This window comes from Acanthochromis polyacanthus, chromosome 23 (genome assembly GCF_021347895.1).
Source record: "Acanthochromis polyacanthus isolate Apoly-LR-REF ecotype Palm Island chromosome 23, KAUST_Apoly_ChrSc, whole genome shotgun sequence".
Taxonomy (NCBI): Eukaryota; Metazoa; Chordata; class Actinopteri; family Pomacentridae; genus Acanthochromis; species Acanthochromis polyacanthus.
Window position 1 is genome coordinate 17809542 of NC_067135.1, and position 22941 is coordinate 17832482.

A 22941-nucleotide genomic window follows, 5' to 3' on the forward strand; every position below is an offset into this window, starting at 1 on the left:
TATGATGGTCTGTCTGTCTTCTAGTTAGTTATTCTTTCCTTGCTGTTTTTATAGCAACTGCAGTAAAATACTGTTCAAATAATGCTCTTGAGGATTTGGTATCAGCACTACTTTCATGCAGGCAGAGGGGGTTGAAAGTAATCAAGAAAAGTTGGGATACCTGCAGGATTTGGTAGCACCACTTTTCAAGGCTTGATCAACCTCCATTGCTGCAGAACAGCTTTAACCCATTTCTTGTTCCCTGAAAAAGGCGTTTTTGTATAATTCTGAAATTGGGATAGGCTCCAGCACCCCCCGCGACCTAAGTGAGGATAAAACAGTGTATAGAGAATGGATGGATGGACATTATTTTTCAGCTTTTTTTTTATTTATTTTTTACCTCTGGCAGTTCACCACTTACCTTTGTACCATTTCAAGCTATTCATTGGACTTTAACTACTTGAATTTCAATTTAAAAAATTGAAAAATTAGGGTGTTTTAAAATTTTTGAGCAGTAGTGTATATTTAGTAAGATTTTAACTATTTTATTGTACTTGATGTGTTTATTCTAGCTTTTAACCGGAAGTGCAAACACACCATGTTTTTAGTAGATGTAGGAGCATTTATGTTTTAAATCTTTTTATTGTAATACAATATAATACCACTGGATAACGAGAAGCTAAAAATCTGTAGGAGAACAAGACGACAGAAAGTTGTACGTGTGAGATAATGTGATCGACACGTCATACCAGGTGGTGGCGCTGCTACCGTCAATAAGCCTCAAACAAGAAGAAGAAGAAGAAGAAGAAGAAGAAGCGGTGCGGGACACAGAAAAACAGAAGAAGAAATTGACCTGTTTTGAGGTTTGCGGTTCATTTGCTGGAACGGCTGGCTGCTGCTCGGACGCTGAGGGCTTATTTTAATATTATTTGAACAGGTATGTCGTAAAAATCGATGCTGTTGGTTTTCGAGGAGGAAACAAACATGTTTGAGCCTTTTCCTGTTTTTATTCGAGGAGTGAAACTGGCCAAGTTACAAAACAAACGGACGTCGTTACGTAGCTGTTAGCTAGCAACTGTGTTAACCTTCACCGTCTTTGCGTTTTATAATTTCTGACTTTTTATATATTTAAAAGCTGCATATAATTCGTCTCTTTTAGAACAAAATAAAACCATGCTGCTTCGTAAAGTGAGCCAGTCTTCCGCCCTGTGTGGTACCATTCTCAGGATTCCTCCGGTGCTATCTGGGTGAGTAATAATGCATAAGTTGTTGTAGAAGCTGCTGCATTTTTCTTTATTATAAATTAGATTTGTTTTGCGCAAATTATCGTTTCTGGACTACAGAGGTCAGCGTCAGGCCGGGGTGGTTGCATTGCAGAACAGCCGTCTGTACGCCAGTGAAGCTGCCCAGGTACGATACCTTTAACATGCTCCTTATTCTAATCATTATTTATATCACTTTGTCCGACATGTTTGTTCCTCACTGAGGTTTTACCATGACTTGTGCATCTGCAGTTTGTTGTCCTTGTTTGGTCCAATGTCTGTCTGACATAACGTCACCAGCCTCTCCCGCTGGAATTGGGGGAAAGTTCACTGGTCATGTGACTCCGTTATTAAAGGTGACACTGCTGCTATCCAGACAAGGGTTCACAGCAGGACAGCTGAGTGGAAGGTGTTATGTGTGCACTGATGCATTTAACAAAACTTCCACATCTGCTGCTTTTTTAGAGGTGGGATTTGTGTTGTTCAAAAGACTGGCTCGTTGTTATATCCATTTGATTTTTAGAAGTCAAGCAGGGGTAGCTAGTTTTTATCAATGAAACCATCACTAGTAGCAGTTAAAAGATACAATATGGTTCAGAATAATTAGAATTAACACATCCCACCAAAATATACTGCATTGAGTTTTATATGTGTTTTTATATACACATGTAAATTTTATTCTTATTTGTTCTTTTTATATTTTTTCTGTCTTGTTGAAATATTCTTGTGGTTTACATTGTTTTTGTTCATATACACTACCAGTCAAAAATTTGGACACACCTTCTTATTAATTGTTTTTTCTTTATTTTTACATTGCATTTATGCCCTTGTGTACATATATTTATTTTTCTTTTTAAATTGTACTGTTTATTGCTTTTTTTTTTTTTTTTTTTGCTTTGACACCAAATGGGAACTGGTATCCTAATCTCGTTGTACCCGGTACAATGACAATAAAGACTATTCTATTCTATTCTATTCTATTTCTACATTGTAGATACATACTGAAGACATCAAAACTATGAAGCAAGATGTATGGAATTATGTAGCAAACAAACAATTGTGAAATACTCTAAACATGTTTTATATTTTAGATTCTACCCTTTGCTTTCATTACTGCTTTGCAAACTCTTGCTCTTCTCTCCATGAGCTTCATGAGGTAGAACCTGAAATAGTTTCACTTCACTGGTGTGTCTTATCAAGGTTCGTATGTAGAATTTCTTGCCTTCTTAATGGGGTTGGGACCATCAGTTGTGTTGTGCAGAAGTCAGGTCGGTACACAGTTGACAGCCCTATTTGACAACTGTTCGAATCGATATTATGGTAAGAATCAATCAGCTAAGAAAAGAGAAACCACAGTCCATCATTACTTTAAGAACGGAAGGTCAGTCAGTCTGAGAAATTGCAAAGGCTTTGAATGTATCCTCAAGTTTAGTTGCAAAGAACATCATAAGGTACAACAAAACTGGCTCACATGAGGAAAGAAAGGAAGACCAAGAGTCACCTCTGCTGCCGAGGATAAGTTCATCCGAGTCACCAGCCTCAGAAATGACAAATTAACAGCAGCTCAGATTAGAGCCCAGATGAATGCCACACAGAGTTCTACAACCTCTGGCAAAACTTATGGGATCACCAGCCTTGGAGGATGTTCATTCAGTTGTTTAATTTAGTAGAAAAAAAGCAGATCACAGACATGCCACAAAACTGAAATCATTTAAAATGGCAGCTTTCTGGTTTCAAGAAACTAAATGAAATCAAGAAAGAAAATTGTTGTAGTCAATGACAATTGCTTTTTTTTGATGAAGCAGAGAGGGAAAAAAATATGGAATCACTCTGTAAATTTCCATTTCCAAAAGTAACACCTGCATCAGATTTAATGTGCTCATTAGTCTGCTGTTAAAAAGGAGCCTCACACCTTAGGGAGCTGTTGCACCAAGTGGATTGACATGAATCATGGTTCCAACACAAGAGATGCCAATTAAAGCAAAGGAGATTATTATTAAATTTCTTAGAACTCCTTCAAGACTGTTGGAAAACCATTTCAGGTTCTACCTCATGAAGGTCGTTGAGAAAATGCAAAGATGTGCAAAGGGTGGCTGTTTTGAAGAATCTGAAATATAAAACACATTTAGACTTGCGTCATACTTTTTTACTACATAATTCCATGTGTGTTCATTCATAGTTTTGATGCCTTCAGTGAGAATCTACAATGTAAATAGTCATGAAAAACCAGTAAATGAGAATGTGTGTCCAACCTTTTACATACGTTTTCATACGTTTTGGTCAGTCTGATTTGTCCAACTGTTTTGCTTGTGGTTACACTGAAGTGGAGTGTTTGATTTTCTAAATGTTGCCCACCTCTTCTCACTGATTCACTGAGGTATATAATAGCTTAGCCTTCTTTTAATAAGTATGTTACAGTTATATGTTGTTCCATATATGCTAAATGTTACAGGTTTACTCTCGGGTAGCTCCTTTCTATAATCATACACGGTTCTATGCAAGAGTTGTGTAAAGAGTCTTATTATAACATGCAATTAGCTGGAAGGAAGTAGTAAAGTAAATTGGTGACATACATTTTGTTCCTTTACTAATATTGCAAGGTGTGGAAAAATTCATATCATATGCACAGTACTCAGATGACTCGGTCATGGGACACTGGCTTCCCCTCTCACCCAGTTGGACCTTAGGAGCAGTCCTTTATGCATCGTATCAAGCAGGTGTCCTGGCTGGAATTGGAAAAATGTTTTGTTGGCACTTAACGCTGCGTCATGAAACCACAGTGGACAGCACACTGACTCCATTTCCTTTTGTCCCAGTGGCTCTTTTTCACTTGAGGGCAAACCTTTTTTTCGATTGCATCTTTTGACGTAATAATTCATCCCAGCTGTTTTATAAATCTAAGCAGACTATACAGACTGCGGTTAATTTTAGTTTTTCAGTTCTGTTTTGCTCATACAGCATCAAGCAAACGCAGTCATCTCAATGCACCTTCTATGGTAACTTCAAAATTGAAGATATTGTAGCGAGACACTCAACAAATCCTCCTCAGGCAGTGCAGGATGGGTGGTCATCTGACTCGACTGGTTTGTGTGTAGAGGAGAGCAGACGGTGAAGACGATCACTGAGAAATAACAAAGCAAACGCTTATCGGGTTGTTTGGGCTCTTAACAGACCAGAAACCTGCAGCTCCAGAGTCATGGATGAATGGAGAACTGCTTCAGTTTACAGTTCACAACACTTTTTTTTTTTTTTTTTTTTGCTGAACTGTTTGTAAGCTTGTTCTCTGCTGTGTTCAAGCCCTGTTTTGCTTTTTCTCTTTAGGCAGTGTTGGAGAAGCCTGCAGCAGTCGGCAGCGATGCAGCAACTAAAGTGGAGAACAAGGCCGCTGCTGCTGTATGTTCATTTGTCTCTTATTATTATTTTATAAGTAAATATGTTTGAGATTATATCATTCTGCCTTTTTATTTGTAAAGGTTATTAATCAGCATGTTAATGGTTAAAATTGGCCTCTGTCGGTGCAAATCGATGCATCAAGTTTACACATCTCGTTAATGAAAGCTATACAGTGGTCCCTCACCATATCGCAGTCTCACTGTATCGTGGATTTGTAACTTGCATTTGGTGTCACAGATTTTTTGCTATATTGTGGGATTTTGTGGCATATAGGTATCTTTTTTATACTTATTGTTGTGGTGAGCTGTGTTGAACGACACTGGAGAAAAGATATCTGCCTTTCATGCGCTGTGCACCTTCCAGATGCTTTTATTTTGAAACACAGATACTGGAGAAAATGTGGCAGGAAGTCATCACACATTACACTTCTAGGCTGACTCAACCACAAAAACACAATAAAACACAAACACTAATACTGGAACATTATGAAAAACCAGAAAAATGACATTTAATCCCTGAACCCCCCCCAAACTCCCATGGTGCATTGCAGCACAACAGTCATAGGACCAGCTCTGTGATCGCTACATTAATTTAATTATTATTGCAGTAAAATAAGCATATTCTAGCCCACAAAAAATTGAAAACAATATAAAGAATAGATAACTTTTAATTAAAAGAATATTAAATTGAAACAAAATGCGTAGCGTACAGTGCCTTCCTCTGATTGGCTCAGCGACCCCAGCATCAGTCTCCTCTGTCTCCCGTGTAGTAGCATTCAGCATCTCCTCTTTTCCATTTCAAATAGACGTCTACTCACTGCACGTCGTGTTGCTCTGCGGTGTTGTGCAGTGTGTGGGGAGAGTTTATAAAGCCTTAAAATATGCACAAATAGTAAAATATATACGTGATTTTCGTCTATCGTGGGGAGGTCTGGAATGTAACCCCTGCAATAGACGAGGGACACTGTACTATACAGGATTGTAGAAACGGCAAAAGTAAACTAGATAGAAGATCAACTTAATAAATCCCGGAGGAAATAGTTTTGCTAAAGTACAATAGAATAAACAAAGGTTAATGGAATACACAGTTACACAGAGGTTAGTAGTACAACAGAAATGAAAAAGAATACGAAGTAAAAAATGCAAAGTGTCTCAGTGGATGCCAAGGAATGGTGTCTAGAAAAAATAAAGAAATATAATGGCACAAATACAAAATGTTAACTGTAACAAGAAACAAATTAACTGACAGTAAAAGTAAACAGATGTATTGCATTTGAACAATGATAATACACATAGTGGGACTATTAAGGAAAAGTCTGACGTTGCACATGGAAATAAGTCTGTAGATCATGTATCCCTCCTGCAGAAGGGGGAGGAAAGACCTGTGGCGTTCTGTAGTGTACCTTGGTGGTCTCAGGCTACAACTGAAAGCAAACAAGAGAAAAAATACATGAAGTATAACAAGTATCAACAAGTATAATGGAAAATGCCTCAGTGATACATCACATGCTGTAACTGTTGTATTAGAAGACCCATAATTACGCGCTCCATAATGACAGTCCATGCTGATAGCTTCAGCCTACTCCATCGACTAGCAGGTGGAAGTTATGGGGGGAAAAAAAAGGCAGAAATGCACCACTAAAGGCAGGGGAGGAAACTGCAAGCTACTGAACATGAAAGTAACTAAAGCTATTGCTTGTAAATGCAGAAAATTTGCAAGGCCTCACTCATGCATAAGAACAATTAAGGGTGATGTGTGTGTGCAGTTAAGGCATCTTTAAGTAAACGTTTGTATGTTGTGTTGGCACAAGATTTACTGTGTTTGCTTAATTTTCCACAGGAATCCAAATCATTTGCTGTCGGCATTTTCAAGGGGCAAATTGCGACTGCTCAGGTGTTTCCCTTTCCCTCAGGTAATCCCCAAGATATTCGTATCCATATTTGTTTGGAAAATTTTCCAACATATGATTGAAAAGCTACACCGTAATCTTCTTTGCCTGTGCTGCAGTCCTCAGCCAGGAGCAGGAACAGTTCCTTCGAGAGCTTGTGGGGCCAGTCGGCAAGTTTTTCGAGGTGATTTTCAACCTCTGAATGCATTTGTTTGATCTCATGGCGTCAGTCTCTTTACAACAGTCTGACTTCCCTCTGTGCTTCCACGTTTCTCCTGTGGACAGGAGGTCAATGATGCTGCCAAGAATGATGCCTTGGAGAAGGTGGAGGATCACACCATGGAGGGACTGAAGGAGATGGGGGCCTTTGGTCTGCAGGTGCCGGCTGACCTGAATGGACTCGGCCTCTCAAACACCCAGGTGCATATGTATGCTCGAGTAACAACACGTATTTATTAATGAATGTTTTCTGCTTGTTAATTATGTCAGGTAGAGGAGTGCGGTGAGTCTAATGTGATCGTTTCTATCCGTCCTACAGTACGCCCGGCTGGTTGAGATCGTCGGCGGGCACGACTTGGGTGTTGGCATCACTCTAGGAGCCCACCAGTCAATTGGCTTCAAGGGAATCCTGCTTTTTGGGAATCCAGCCCAGAAGGAGAAGTACCTGCCTAAACTTGCCACAGGTGAAAAGACGAGCATTCCTATCCTAAATTGTAGCTATGCAGTGTAGTGAACATGTTTATTATAAGGTAAGGTTGAAGATAAATGTATTTTTGCACGGGTTACAGCTAAAAGGAGTTTCCCATCAGATCTGTGGCATGGAGGATAGGATGAAACCCTTCAGGTGGCACCCATTCAGTTGCATTTTGTCATAATTTTTGAAGACAGCGTTGTGAAATTTTATAATTAGGAACAACAGTGCAACTTACAAATATTCTTCTAGTTATTTCTTATTTATTTGTTCTTCTTTTACCATTGCACATCTGTGCATGTGTGTATATAAATGGGATAAAGAGTGGAGAGGGAGGAGAACTAACACAAGATTCTTGTCATAATAGTGCTTCGATTACGGTGAGAAATCAGTACTGTGTGGGATGTCACCTACCTCTGTCAGATCCATAAATATGGTGATTCTCACTCAGCCCTTTGGAAACAACGCAGCAAATTACCCTCTTCTGCCACTGCAGTCCATCTTTTCTGATAGCTAGGATGCAGAAAAGGAATCAGGTGATTGACTCAAGCAGTTAACCAGACTGAGATATTGCTAAAAATATAACAGCAGGTTGTTATTATATAATCAAGTAATATTATCAGTTGAATCAATTACCGAGTCATTTCAAACCAGCCTGTTTGTAGCACCTGGAATTTCATACGTTTTTTTTCCACACTGTGATTGCGTATCTGTCGCAAATTTCTTTTATTGTATTTTTTTAGCTTTGCTTCTTTTTTTTTAATCAGATACTTTAATATTGACACAGTCCACTGATTATTAACATTGGTGCTTGACATGTTCCAGCTCTGACTTTAGCGGTCATATTGCGCAAATTGTATGCTGTGGCTATTTGTACTTTGGTCACTATAATAAAAAAAAGATTTCCCCAGCTGAGTTATGTAAACAGCAGGCGTTTCTGTGTACTCGGTCGTATTGACTTATCGCCATTTCAAATATATACTACTGTTAAAAAGTTTGCCGTCACTTAGAAATGTCTTTATTTTTGAAAGAAAATCTTTTTTTTTTTTTTCAAAGAAGATAGCATTAAATGAATCAAAAATGCAGTCTAGACATTGTTAATGTGGTAAATGACTATTCTAGATGGAAACAGATGATTTTTAATGGAATATCTCCATAGGGGTACAGAGGAACATTTCTAGCAACCATCACTCCTGTGTTCTAATGCTACATTGTGTTAGCTAATGGTGTTGAAATGTAAAACATGAAATTGCCTGGGTGACCACAAACCTTTGAACGCTACTGTATGTTGGTCACAAGACGCATTCCTAGCTTTGTGTTACAGGGCAGACAATAAACCTGCTCTAGCCGTACCTGAAGGCAAACTATGAATCCGATCAATGACTCCTATGAGTGTTTGCCTGTATATTATGCTGGGCTTGTGTTTGTGTCCCGTCAGGTGAGCATATAGCCGCCTTCTGCCTGACTGAACCAGCCAGCGGTTCTGATGCCGCCTCTATCAAGACTACAGCTGTTCAGTCCCCCTGCGGACAGTATTTCACTCTCAACGGAAGCAAGATCTGGATCAGGTGAGGGCTCTGTTTGAGTATATTTGATACGTTTTTTTGTACTTACACCACAGGGAGGCAGCTTTGCATAAAATGTCTAAAAACACAAAGTATTGCTTTGAAGGTGCTGCTCTTTTGTTGTTGTTTTTCCATCTTGAAACATTATTTCTTCCTGCCAGCAATGGAGGGTTGGCTGAGATCTTTACGGTGTTCGCCAAGACGCCCATGAAGGATCCCAAGACGGGGGAGATGAAAGACAAGATCACAGCTTTTGTTGTTGAGAGGAGCTTTGGAGGAGTGACTAGGTGAGCGAACTTATTCTGAACTTATCAGCTGCTTGTTGCTAAATTCTGGTTTTCAGATTAGATGCTTTGGAGCTACTATTTGCTCTTTAATTGTACGGTTGTGTTTTTTTTTTTTTTTCCGTTTTGGATCATTGAAATCATTCTTCTCATGTTTTATTTCCTTCCTCTTGTCGACGTCACCTCATCTTCTCTCTCGCAGTGGCCCTCCAGAGAAGAAAATGGGCATCAAGGCATCCAACACAGCCGAGGTCTATTTCGATAATGTTCGCGTTCCAGCCGACTGTGTGCTAGGCGAGGTGGGAGGAGGTTTCAAGGTGGCCATGAACATCCTAAACAATGGCCGCTTTGGCATGGCGGCCGCCCTTTCCGGCACTATGAAGAGCTCCATCGCCAAAGCTGTAAGTAAACTCCCTACAGCACCAGAAGGGGACAGTAGAGCTCTTCTGTTGAAGCCTGTGACTTTTACTGACTGTGCTGTGTGGTTTCCTGTTCAATTCTTACCTGTATTATCTGTTACACCCTTTGTTGCAATCTTGCATTTCCTTCATTGTGGGCTGCTGGGAAAATCCCTTTCTTGCGTGGCCCGGTTTCCTTGAAGAGTTTCATTTTCAGATTAACAGCCAGATCTGCAGTTTGTCTGGTTTGTGTTATGTAATGCTAGCAACACTTTAAACTGACTGCGGTGTTTTCTAAAAGCTCCTAATATCTAACACTTTCCCAGACGTAAACAAGACAGTGTTGAATCTTGTACTTAATGCAGTGACCGTTTACATACAGGGAGTTCTGCTCCTGCTGATCGATGTAGGTTGGATTTTTGTGAAAATGTAAACAAAGCAGTTTTGTGCCTCACGATACTGATCAGTTCTTCATATGAGTCATTTTACAAGAAGATAACAGAACATTTAAACAGACTGATATTGTTGCTGATGTTGAGGTTTCAGCGTTTATTGTTCAGTTTCAGATTTATCTCATGTCAGTGAATGTGTCATGTTTGGTTGGGACACCTCTGATTGGCTCAGAGTCAGGTGTGTGTGTGTGTGTGTCTCTGTGTCTGTGTCTGTGTGTCTGTGTCTGTCTGTGTGTCTGTGTGTGGTGGCTAATTGTGGAGCTAAGTTATAGGGTTTTTGTAGTTATTTTGGCGTTCGCTACAGCCCACAGTAGCCAGTGTGAAGGTTCAATAAACAACCAGAGAACGAGATAAAGTCTCCCTAAGTCGCTACAGTAGGTTGTGCTGTTTTTGCAACTTGACTGCTGTTCGTCAGTGTTTTGCCCTGTTCCGAGCGTTTTATTCTATCTAATTTCACTTTCATTGAGATGGCTTTCCTTTTCTTGGAAGCACTGCCATCAGAAGAGTCTGACTTGCGCTTAAGAGCCATAATGAAGTGCAAAAAGTTAGTGAATGTAGCACAATCTAAGGTGGCATGGAAATAAAGCCGTCTTATAGTTCCTGTTGTCGGCTAGTTCCAACGAAACTCCATAGATCGATGACGTCATAAAGCGATTACTCCCTATATTTTCTACACAAGCGTCAGTCATCATTAATTTGTCACTCTGTAACAGACCTGCATTTAAATTTGGTAATTGGTGCATGGAGCGAAATCACAGATGAAATGTTACATATGAGATGAAATGTCACAAAAGTTTTAAAAACACCATCACAGGTTTATTTTTCCCATGTTGCGATCCCAGGGCTGCATGAAAACACAAGGCACACGCCTAAACCGAGCTGTCACAGTGGATTGTGATGCAGCCACAGCGGACTTGTGGTCAAACCGGATAAAAAAAATCTCTGCACAAGTCTGACCAGCCACTTTAAGAAGGACATCCAGAAAAGAAAAGCACAGCAAAATCATCACAGCTGTTTGTATGGCAGTTAATCGTTAACTGCGATTTGATGATTTTGACAGCCCTACTTGTGGCATTGTCATGTTGCCACCAGCTTTGCAGCTCACCACAGCGGCGATCATGCCCACTGTGGTGGCAAGCAAACCGGCCAAACTTCCTCTTTCGGCACAAAACTAGACAATAATGGTGTTTCTGGAGAGCACAAAAAGGATCCTGTAAGTGTAAGGAACTGTAGGTCTCAAGCTTTAGTAAACTGACAGTTTACTACTAGGCCTTACAGTCTTTTTTTTCCTCTCATTTTTTTGCTCATGCAGGCAAGACTGTAAATCTGTATGATTTTAAACTACACAACTGAACCTAAATCATACACACTAATAAAAATACTGAACAAACATACATGCTTTTATACGATCTAAACACATTTCAATCTCAGTATTCTGAAATCTTTGAATGGCTTCAAAACCAATTTAAACATTTTCTAAGTAGCCAGAACTGGCTGTAGTGGGTCGAATGGGGAACAGTCAGTTTTAAAGGAACAACAACTATAGAGACAGGAGTCTGCAAAAAGCTAGTGGTTACTGGGTGTAACTGCAGTTCTGTGAGTACACACATAGCCCTCTATTGGGCTTCATAAGGTTTATGGTGTGGGGTGACCAGACTTTAGTCTGTGTAGACTGTGGCCACCACTTGGCTCCTTCCCTCATGATAGTGACCATCCATCCATTATCTATACACCGATTAATCCTCACTGGGGTCTCTTGAGCCTATCCCAGCTGACTTGGAGCAAAGGCAGGGATAGTCTTGTTTCTTTTTAATTGTTGCTAAATTATTACATTTTTGACTCGGAGTCGCGCACAAGAATTCCAGTGTACCTGCACTGCCGTGTACCTGTGCAAATGGCAATAAATTTAATTCTATTCTAGTGACCAGCATTTCTTTTTTTGAATTTTATCAGGTGGACCATGCAGCCAACAGAACCCAGTTTGGAAGCAAGATCCACAACTATGGAGTCATCCAGGAGAAGATGGCTCGCATGACCATGCTGCAGTACGTTACTGAGGTCAGTCGTTGGACTTTTTTCTTTACCTGCACTTCAGTCAGAGTCACATTTATTTCAGCTAGTTTGCCTCAGTGCATTGAGTTGTGTAAATAAGTGTGTTATCCCTGATAGACGTCAGTTATAGGTTTAGGTTAAAATTCTGATTAGAGAAAATTACATTCTAGTACTTATTATTCTCTATTGATGTAGAGAATTAATGAACAAGATGCCATAATTCATGTTGATGTTATGTTTTGTGTCTGTTTTGGGGGGTTTTTTTCAGTCGATGGCCTACATGATCAGTGGGAACATGGACAGTGGAGCAACTGAATTTCAGATTGAAGCCGCCATCAGCAAGATCTTTGCTTCCGTAAGAACTTTAATAGCACATATTGTGTCAGTTTATCAGTTTATTGAGGCTAATGTGTGTTTCCAATGTCAGATTTTAAGTTAACTTGTTAATCTTTCAGAAATGATTGCATCCTTCTCCCATTCATTTTCTAGTAATGCATGTATTTTTTTTATACATTTACTTGTTAAACAACACAGCACCTCTTGCATAATATTCATGATGTTCCTTATTTTGTAAAAAGCCTGTAGACTGTGGTTGGCAAATAGAGGAAGTAGCTGTCCCCAGGCTTCTTTACTGTTTAGCATGAACTTTGGTGGTGCATTTGACAAAGCCCAAGCTCATTTGCATCTCTTTGTGTATGCTTGTTTTTAAATTGTGACAGGAAGCAGCATGGAACGTGACTGACGAGTGTATTCAGGTTATGGGTGGCATGGGTTTCATGAAGGTGAGTGCTTAGTCCACATCCTGTCACATACGAACCGTGTTACATCTGAGAAGTGTGTGGAACTATTGCTCAAGCAGTTTTAAGAGTGTGTTTTGCTGCCGGCTGGAATTGCTTCTTAATCGCACTCGATAGTCCGTATACAGTAGATATAGTTTGAAATGGTTGACAGCAAGTTAATAAAACATTTTTTTTCTCTGAAGTCAGGAACCTGACCCAAAAAATACCCTCTTTAAGGATGGATTAGGCTAGTTTTACTGCAGGACTTAGGGAGGTATTTTTATATCAAAAAAATTAAATTAGTAAGTATCTGCATGTACTTTAACAGCGTGAAATATGGGTGCTGGTTGAGTGGGTGACCCATCAACAGTGGCTATAGTCCCTGATGCAGCGGGTTGCATGAGTTTAAGTTCGACCCGTGGCCATTTGCTGCATGTCCTTCCCCCACTCTTCTCCCCACGTTTCCTGTCTCAGTCTCCACTTTCAACTATAATGATGGGAAAACTGAAATACCGGAAAGGAATTAGTCTAACACTGAAGAAATAAAGCCACAAAAATGGTAATCAGATATTCTATTGGGATGTGTTATGAATTATGTAACCATTTGTTCATTGGTGTGAATTCAGTAAGCCACGTAGAAGTCCTTTATACAGCACTCTCCCACAATGCTCTCTGCTTGCCAACAATGAATAGCCCGCCTCCTAAGGTCCTCACAGTATTAAGCAGTGACTGGTGGCACAGCTAGGTACTACAGCTAAATGTGTATTATCTAGGAAAATGGTGCCTCGTATTGGCAGATGCTAAATATTAAATGACTCAGATTGGATCGGATGGGAAACAAATGAAAAAACTTTCAGTTAATTACTTGCTTTGCAAAAACCGAAAAACCTGGAATCAATGTTTAAAACACTTTCCCAAGTGCACACGTGTTACCTATACTGAAAGAAACAACAAAAGCACCCAGAGTGCTGTACTCTGCCAACGCTGTTCAATCCCCCATATGGCATTGTCAGAAATGCAGTATTTATTTATTAGTTGTTGATGATCAGAAATCACAGCAACATAGAATGTGGCCATTTAATATAGATGTACCCACAAACAAAATGATCTTACGCTGAGCACAGGCGTTTGTTATGCATGTGTACGTTATGTAGGGATACCCAAACAATGGGATTCAGAAACAGCCCTGCAATTTAATCAATTGTTCCTTGCATCATATCCAACAGATAAGTCCTGATAAGTCTGCAGCGGTGGATTTGTGATGGGATCAATCATGTAAATCGTCAGCAGGCAGCTGTCAGTGTTCACTTGTTGTCATGGTTACAGTGATGCCATGCCGCTATCTCGCAGTGACACAGAAGCCTTTAACAAATCCACTAGAATCAACACTATAAGCTGCATCGCTGCCAAAATCTAATCACCTGGTCCTTGTGTTATTTCTGAAGTTCCCTGAAAATTTCATTGAAATCCGTTTTTGGGTGAAGTTGCTAACACACGGACAAACCAACGCTGATCATCACATAACTCCTTGACAGAGTAAAAATGTGGTTCTACAAACTATTAATATTTTAATACTTTCATTTTCAGTTGGTGCTTTGTACAAACACGGCTCAGTTCAGCTGAGAAGCTCCTGAATTTTAATCATGTGACTATTAGTTGCAGCTGAGTCAATAATGGCCTCAAGGAGTGTGGAATTAAAAGTGTTATTTTATTTTTTTTTTACAAAATCTAGTCAGAGCAAACAGTTTCTGTTTATGGATTTTTTTTTTTTTTTTTAAATGAGACACGTTGCAGAACGACAACAAACCAAAACAAAGAAACAAATGAAAAAATGCCCGAATTTGAAGAGACAGCCCTGGTCCTGCAGCTTTCCCCTTTTTGCCCTCAGCCCCACACATCAGTGTATGTATGCACTTCAGACATGTACAACATAATCATGCTAAAAGTCACTGTGTACTTGTGGCTTTTCACACAATTCAAACACCACTCTGCTGGGTGGCAGTCCTCTGTTTAACACATTCAGCCACTATATTCTACTTTTAATATGGACTTGGTGTCTCTTTATAAGATCTTATCTGATCTGGGTCAAAGAACCACAGACTGGCTGAAGCCTTTCATCATCAGCTAGATGCTCTAAACCAGAAACAGCCAAGAAGAGGTGGAAAAGTCTAGTTTTTTGTAGGTGAAAGCTGAAAGGCAATTAGAAAAATTTTCCCCCAATATTGCCTACCCCAGCCTTAATTGTGTTTTGAGCTGAAGACTAGGGTCTGAATAATTTCTTGCTCATAGCTGTTATTTCCAAAGATGTCAGTGCTTCAGCATAAATGTCAGATTCTAGAGCTGGAACTTCCAGGACATGGTTTGCCCTCTCAAACACCACTAACACATCAGACAAGTGTAAAGGCTGCTTTAACTTATTCCCAACATTCACGTGAGAAAACGTGACATTTCCAGCTGATACAATGTAATTAGAAAGCTGAAATACATGACTGTTAAACATGATGCAGAACCCAGGTGATTTCTCTGTAGCTACTCTTGTTTTCGGTTCCACTTCCTCGTGTGCCCTTTGAATCACCCATGAACACTGCAGTAGGGAATCTGTGGACTGTTGATATCCTGCTTTACCCGGATTACTCTGTGTATTTAGTGTGTACACAACCAATACCAAAAAGCAAATGCAACCACTATCCTGTTAGCAGTCATAGCATATTTCTACACTGATGAGTAACCACTATGTTGTTACACAGACAGTAGCAGTGTAGTGGATTTTATAGGTCATCAACTTTAAATATGTACTTAACCCTGCTGTTGTCTTCATTTACAGGCAAAAAAAAAAAATTGTCTGAAAAAAATTCAACAAAAAAAAAATCCACAAATTTCTGAAAATTTGCAATACTTTCAGGAAGGAAATTCCAATAATTCCTTAAATTTCCCTGAAAAATTAAAAAAAAAATCCCCCAAAATTGGCAAGAAAATTCTTTTAAATATTTTCAATAAATGAGTAAAAATCCTCCAAAAAATTAATAAAAATATTTAAAATGATTACATATATGTCAGTAAAACGTCTATTTTCTTTAAGAACATTCACAAAAAAAATCAGCCAAAATCCAAAAAATTTGGCTGATTTTTTTTTATTTTTTTGTGAATGTTAAGAAACATTTTAACATTTCTTTTTTTCCACCAAAAAATGTTCAAAGATTTCCCAAATATGTTGAAAATGTGAACATCAGAAGTTTCACTGTGAAAATTACCCCCCCCCCCCCCCCCCACACACACACACACACACACTCACTCACTGTCAAACTTTAAAATGGGTCAATGTTGACCCTTTAGGATGACACGCGGGTTAAGCAGCCAGCAGTAACTACATGGTGGAAATTGCTCGGCTTGCCGTTGAGGTATTGAGTCACAAAGTTGCGACATGTGACAGACACGCTTGCACTCAGGCAATGCTAAAAACCACACTGATGGTTTCCTCAGGTAGCAAACAAAAGTCGCTTACAAGAATAGACTTTGACAGGCTTGCTGAAGATACGGGGGCGAAGCGAAGTTTGTAAACATTGAAGTCGTTCGGCTTAAAATAAACCACAATACAGCGGACCGCCCTGCAAACACGTGCTACTTTACCGTGTTCTTAATAGAGTGGAAAGTGTGCTCTGTCATGGAAACGCACCCTTATTTTGGTGCACATTGTCCTCTGTTAGCACTTCCATGGGGGCGGATGAAAGGTGAAAACAACCTGTAGAATTTAGTGCAGATGAGTTCAGCATCAGTGCGATAATATCAGAAACATTTAAGCTTTTAATACAGAATATTACATTATGACTGTACAGATTAATCAAAGTATTAAAAACGATGCTGCTGCAGCCACGTTTCTGCTAGCATGAGCCATCCGACAGAATGAGGGGTGAAGACACTGAAACAGGCTTTGATTAATTCTGCTCGTAGTGTGCATTTTGACTCGGGTTTCATTTCACCAAGGAAGCAAAAGTCAGAAGTGCCTCGATGGACATTTTCATTTCTGTGCTGCTTTAAATACAAATGTTGCCTTGCAGAGAAAGCGCTGCAGCGAACAGGAACTGTCTTGATTCCTCTTTGCAGCTGGGGTTTTCATTACCTTATTTTAACATGTGTGAGACGTGATAAATATCACAGCTCACTGCCTCATAATGTTGCTCGATCAATACAAACATCCAGCTTTACCCCGAAAAATACAGAGTAGCTGTAATAGAAAATGTGAAATCTGTGCTTTTATGACTGTAAATTGGTGGTTTTACGCAGCTGTATTTAGCAATTATTCGAAAAGAAAGTAGCCTATGCTTCTCTCTTCAGAGTCATTATCGGCTTTTTGTCTCCACAGGATGCTGGAGTGGAGAGAATCATGAGGGATCTGCGAATTTTCAGGATCTTTGAGGGCACAAATGACATCCTGAGGCTCTTCGTGGCTCTCAATGGCTTCCAGGTAGCGTAAAAGCTCTTTGCTGTAATGTTTGTGGCAGACTCTGCTGCGGTGACTTGATAATGGGCGTGTGGAAAAACACAGAGGAAATGATTTCTGCTTGCTGACTGAAACTCCTCTCAGTACTTCCTATGTGTCTTGCGATGTGCAGCAGCATCTTGTAGTTTCAAAAAGGGGTGATCAAGAAGCAACTTCCTTAAACGTGTTTGACACCGTTTGTATTTGGTCTGCTTTCCCACACACCCAGTTGATTGGACAGACAGACGAAGGGCCACTTTAATAGGATGGAACACATAACGAATAACCCAAGTGACCACACTATTTTGACCTATCCACTCAATGTGTCTCTCTGCTTCCCTCCAGAGTGCTGGAAACCAGCTGAAGGGTTTACAGAAAGCCCTGAAAAACCCTCTTGGAAACGCCGGGCTGCTTGCGGGAGAACTCACCAAGAGAGCCAAAAGGTTGCACCACCTTTAGAAACACACTTCCTCCTTTTTTTTTTTTTTTTGGAGGAAGGAAGCGTTAGACTGCTGTAGCTGACAGTACGAGATGAGGACACCTCTTACAGTGCACTTTACATGCATGAGACAGTTTGATTTCCCGACTGATATCCGTTCCGGCGCTTGTTATGCAACTGCTCAGGTGCAGCTGATGTCTCAGCAGAAACTTAACCCACTAACTGACAGTAATCATCTCTTCCACTTACAGAAAAAGCAGCATTTACAGGATTTGGAGGAATTGATAGTAGCTTCCTCCGTCAGCAAAATTCATCGTGCAAATATTGCTTCCAGAAATTAGCATGTGACGGCTCAAATTTATCCCGCTTTTTGTAGCCCTCTTTGCCGTCCCCACTCCACTAACCCAGCAGTTTAACCCGCATGTCGTCCCGTGGGTCAAAAATGACCCGTTTTAAAGTTTGAAAATGTGGGGGGAAAAAATATTCTCACAGTGAAACTTCTGATGTCCGCATTTTTGGGAAATCTTTGAACATTTTTTGGTGGAGAAAAAGAAATGTTAATAATGTTTCTTAAGAACATTCACATAAAAATCAACCAAAATCCAGCGAAATTCGCTGGATTTTGGTTGATTTTTATGTGAATGTTCTTAAAGAAAATATTAGAAGTTTTACTGCTATATATGTAATCACTTTTTAGGAGTTTTTTTTTAGAAGATTTTTATTCATTTTTTTGGAAATATTTCAAGAATTTTCTTGTCAAATTTAGAGGATTTTTTTAAAAATACAACTTTTAAGGGAAACTTTTAAGGAATTGTTGGAATTTTCTTCCTGAAAGTTTTGCAAATTTTCAGAAATTTGGTGAATTTTTTTTTTTTTTTTTTACAGATTTTTTGGATTTTTTCAGACAAGGAAACAGTATTTTTTGATACCCTTTAACTGAAGACAACAGGAGGATTAACACTTAGTTGATGAAAACACTGACTTCTACATAATAAAGCAGGATATCCTGAAAACTAACTGCAGTACATCCTTACATATCAGAATCTGTAGCAGTGCGTTTCATCTGTTTCAATTCATCTGATAGAAAAGATACAGAGAGTTAAACAGTAGCTGTTGAGTGGCCTATCTTTGTTCTTTCTGTGAGGATGGACCAGATGCTGTTGTCTCTGTTCAATAAGCGTGTACTTTATGGTCAATTAACATTCTTTCTTGTTACAGAAAGGCGGGTTTGAGCACAGGTCTGACACTGCAGGGAACTGTACATCCTGAGCTGGCACAGAGCGGTGAACTGGTAAACCTTTTTTTAAATTTTTGACTGAAATCGTTTGTATGTGAATCCCTGCTCAGCAATAAAGCACATTAAGTTCTTACCGAAAGCAGCACGACCCCTTGTTTTTATGTTTGTCATGAAATTAGTGGATTTTTTTCTGCTGTGTTGCTTTTAATTCTAATTGAAATCATAAGTGTCATGTTGTGTAATTCTATGTTGTGTTTTTGCTGCTTTCCAGACGGTTAAAGCCATTGAACAGTTTGGACTGGTCATTGAGGAGATGTTGATCAAGCATGGCAAGAAGATCATCGGTAAGTGCGCATATGTGTGGGTGTCAATCTGCACCAGATGTTTAGAATTGCACGTTTCAGCTAACTTGAAAGACCATTGCTGCTCCACAGAAGTATTCCGGTCACGTCGGACTGCATGAAAGTGAAATAATTTACTTCTTGATGCTTGCAAGGAATCATTTTATCACTTGGCAAGTTTGTCCTGTGCCCGTGTAACAAATTTGTCGTCTGTTAGCTCAACAAGCGGCTTCATTTTTCAGATGAACAGTTTGTCTTGAAGAGAGTCGCAGACTGCGCCATCGACCTCTACGCCATGGTGGTTGTCCTGTCGAGGTATGTGCAAATGCAAAAACAATAAACGGTGTCGGATTCAGTTTTTATTTCTCCCACCTAACCGCCCTTGGCCTTTTGCCTGTGCCCGTTTCACGCTTTCTACACCCTCACTCGGTCGCTACGGTCTTCTCTTATTCCGCATGCAAACTCCTACGCGGCCTCATGCACCTTTTCTTGTGGTTTGTTTTTTTTTCCCCTTTCTGCAGGGCTTCACGCGCTCTGACTCAGGGCCATGCTTCAGCTCAGTATGAGAAGATGCTGTGTGAGACATGGTGCATGGAGGTAAGGTCCTGTTCACAGCCAGTAGCTTCTTTACAGGATGTGGTGATGCTATATAGAAATGTAAAAAGAAATTATTTTAGGTTTGATAACATTGACAGATGGTTGTCAATAATTTTGCAGTGACAAATATATACATAGATAAATGTTAGTGTCACTGAAGTGCAATAGACATTAGTATCAGTGGAAAAAGAGCAATTTCAGTTCATCCATTCCATCAAACAAAATCCCAGATGATATCTAGTAACATGATATTCCAGTTGAACAATTGTCTGCAGATCAGAGTTGTATTCCACCACATATGATAACATGTTTAACACGGATGTCATATGTTTTTGCAGAAACACATTGCTGCTTTGCGATATGTGGAACAAAAATGTATGTTTTATATAAAATTTCAAATTCTATTGTATTTTTTTTCTATATGGAATTTTTTTTTTTTTTTTCCCCCAGATCCTTTTTTTAAGTAACACACATTTACAGTGTGCGCCAATGACGTCGGACCATCGGTCAAATCCGATTTGTGTACCAAAAGTCCGGTAAAACTTACTACATTACTGGTCTCATGTCCGGTGTAATTTTTTTCCTGTAACCCCGAAGTTCCACATAATGCGATCGCGCCGCGCAACGGAACGAAGCGCCGCTGTCTTGCTCCGAAAGTCAAAGCACACAGCAAGCGCAGCGCAGCGGCACGCCGTCCGGATGGGGAGGGCTGCTCCTCAGAGAGGCTCTCGTGTGAACAGCGATATCACGCGATAAAAACACATGATATAAACAGAAAATAAATAAACCACACCTCATTTCGCTTCTACAAGGTCGCTCTGCTTGACCCAGCCACATTGCTCTGTGATTTATAGTACTTCTAGCATGGTTGAGTACATGATTTATTTTTTGATCTCTAATGAGTGCTTTTCTTTATCCAATAGGTAATTTTGTATGGTTTATTCTATATAAAAACGGTAATTTCTCTTCGCCCATGGTTTCATACATACCTGCAAACATAATTAATAAAGTAGTAAATTTGTATAACAATTATTAAAATTAAATTATACATCAACTTTTGGTACATTTGTGCATAAAATATTCAGTCCAGTAAAAACTGTTTCGGTCCAGTAAAAAATTACTGTTTACTGGTCCACGGTCCAGTAATAAATTGTGCCCATTCGCGCAGACTGCATTTATAAACTAGAAGAGCACTCAGTACCCCGCCAGTTGCCCCATATGGCACAGTAAGAAGGAACTGCTAGCATTAGCAACAATGCTGTAATTGCAGTTGGTCTGAAAAGATGATGTCGCTCGTTTATTAAAATGTGTTCAATTATGAGTGTTTTCCTTCTAAAGACAGATATAAATGTAGCTTTCTGCTTTAAAGAAAGATTTGTCATCAGGACATCCTTTGTATTATCTCAGCATAGTTGGTGTTGCCTCACTTTGATGACTTTAATGCCTTTTACGGAGAGTGTCATCTAACCCTTACTGTTTGGATGTTTGGTGTCAGGCTTATCAGTTTTGGAGATAAAACCCTTTTAACTCCATCTCATCCTCTCTCCACCCCTCAGGCTTCTGACCGCGTCATGCGTGACATCAAGCTGCTGCGTTCTGGTGAATCCAGAAAACTCTTCAAGAACCTGCGGGCCATCTCTACTGCACTGGTGGAGAACGGAGGACCAGTGTCTCCTCACCCACTGGGCTTCTAAAGGCTACATGTCCACACACACTCTCTACAGCTCGATATCTGTTTTTGGATCTTATTTTTCTCGCACTTCCTCCACGCAGACTCTGGGCCTTGCTCCCAAACTTCGTCAACGTCATTATTGCCATCCCTGCTCCGTCACACACCAGTGCCCTTATACCTGCTTTGTACGATTAGGTTCATACAGGAGTTCGGTTTGCAAAAGGAAAGATTCCTAATTTTACACAGACATTGTTAGTCATTGTTCCATCTTTATCTCATTTATTTATTGAACTCTGACTCAAAGCCTTTAACGCTTGAGCTGGAGTTCTAAAAAATATTTAAACTGCTCAAAAATATCACAATAGAAAGTCAGTCCTCCTACCTGCATCTAAAATGTCCGATGACTGACACCCCCAGTGTGTGCATCTGAGACACCATCTGCTTTGTATATCAGCCTTTATGATTGTTGCTATTGAATCTGTTGTAACATTAAGCTACAATGTCATTTTTGTTAGTTTAACACGAACAAAGGGCAAACATCAATGCAGCTGTGAGACAGGAGGCCAGTGAACAGGAACTTTATCTGTTGTAAGCAAGTAAATGTATGGGAAAAGTGATATTAAAGGACAGATTTTAGCTTTTGTTTACACTTACCTACATTGTGTTTGAATGTAAGAGACGGGCTGGTGTTTCTGTATTGCCATGCCTTTCAGCCTCTTGTGCTCACAGATACATAAACGTCGGAAACAAAACCTTTGCCTTAGAAACTGGTTCACAGGTGCTCTTTGAAGCAACACAGAAAACCTTCTCTTCAGCTGTATTCTTTACTTACGGCTCTCACATTAACTTCATAAGTGCTCATTTCCTCAGTTCAAGGTAGCAAGCATTGTTAACTGTAGAGAATATAACAGTGTGCTTACCTAGTTGTAATATAACTCTCAGAAATGCTTATTTCTTACTGCTCAGACTTCAGGCTTATGACTGTGTATGTACATATAACGGAGTGACACAATCTACAGGTGAATATTCTGAAACAAAACTGCTGTTAAATGCGATCATATTGCTTCAGAGATCAAATATTATGTAAAAAGGGATCTGAGAGACAACGCATGACTAATTGTATTAATTTAGTGGCGTCTCAGTGATTGAGAAGATCCACTTTAAACATACAATTTGGATTAATCATGATCAATTTATCTGCCTTAGCAAGCATGTGTAAGTGCAATGGATGTCCATAATGTAAGTGTAGCTTATTTGTACTGCCATTTTTCTGTCATTAAACAGCTTTGTTGGGCATCTGCCTGAAAAAAGTACTGCCTCTGCACCGTTTTTGACATGTTTTGTCGCTGGTTTGTGTTTTTTAGGAGCCTTTGTAGCTAAAACTATTGAAGCTCTGAAAAAATGTAGACCCATCAGATATTTTTACCCCCTTCCC

At 39.6% G+C, this 22941-nt stretch overlaps 1 protein-coding gene across 1 annotated transcript; it reads left to right on the forward strand.

Moving 5' to 3' along the window:
- The first annotated feature begins 768 nt into the window (after positions 1-768).
- Positions 769-22819, forward strand: acadvl (acyl-CoA dehydrogenase very long chain). The gene is made up of 21 exons (XM_022213450.2): positions 769-916; positions 1139-1226; positions 1323-1389; positions 4563-4634; positions 6474-6546; positions 6642-6706; positions 6808-6942; positions 7061-7205; positions 8652-8781; positions 8940-9065; positions 9265-9463; positions 11866-11970; positions 12233-12319; positions 12684-12746; positions 17104-17205; positions 17566-17663; positions 18878-18950; positions 19168-19240; positions 19480-19552; positions 19759-19834; positions 21391-22819. The coding sequence occupies exons 2-21, from the start codon at positions 1153-1155 to the stop codon at positions 21526-21528; spliced, it is 1974 nt and encodes a 657-aa protein (XP_022069142.2). The 5' UTR covers positions 769-916; positions 1139-1152; the 3' UTR covers positions 21529-22819.
- The last annotated feature ends 122 nt before the right edge of the window (positions 22820-22941 follow it).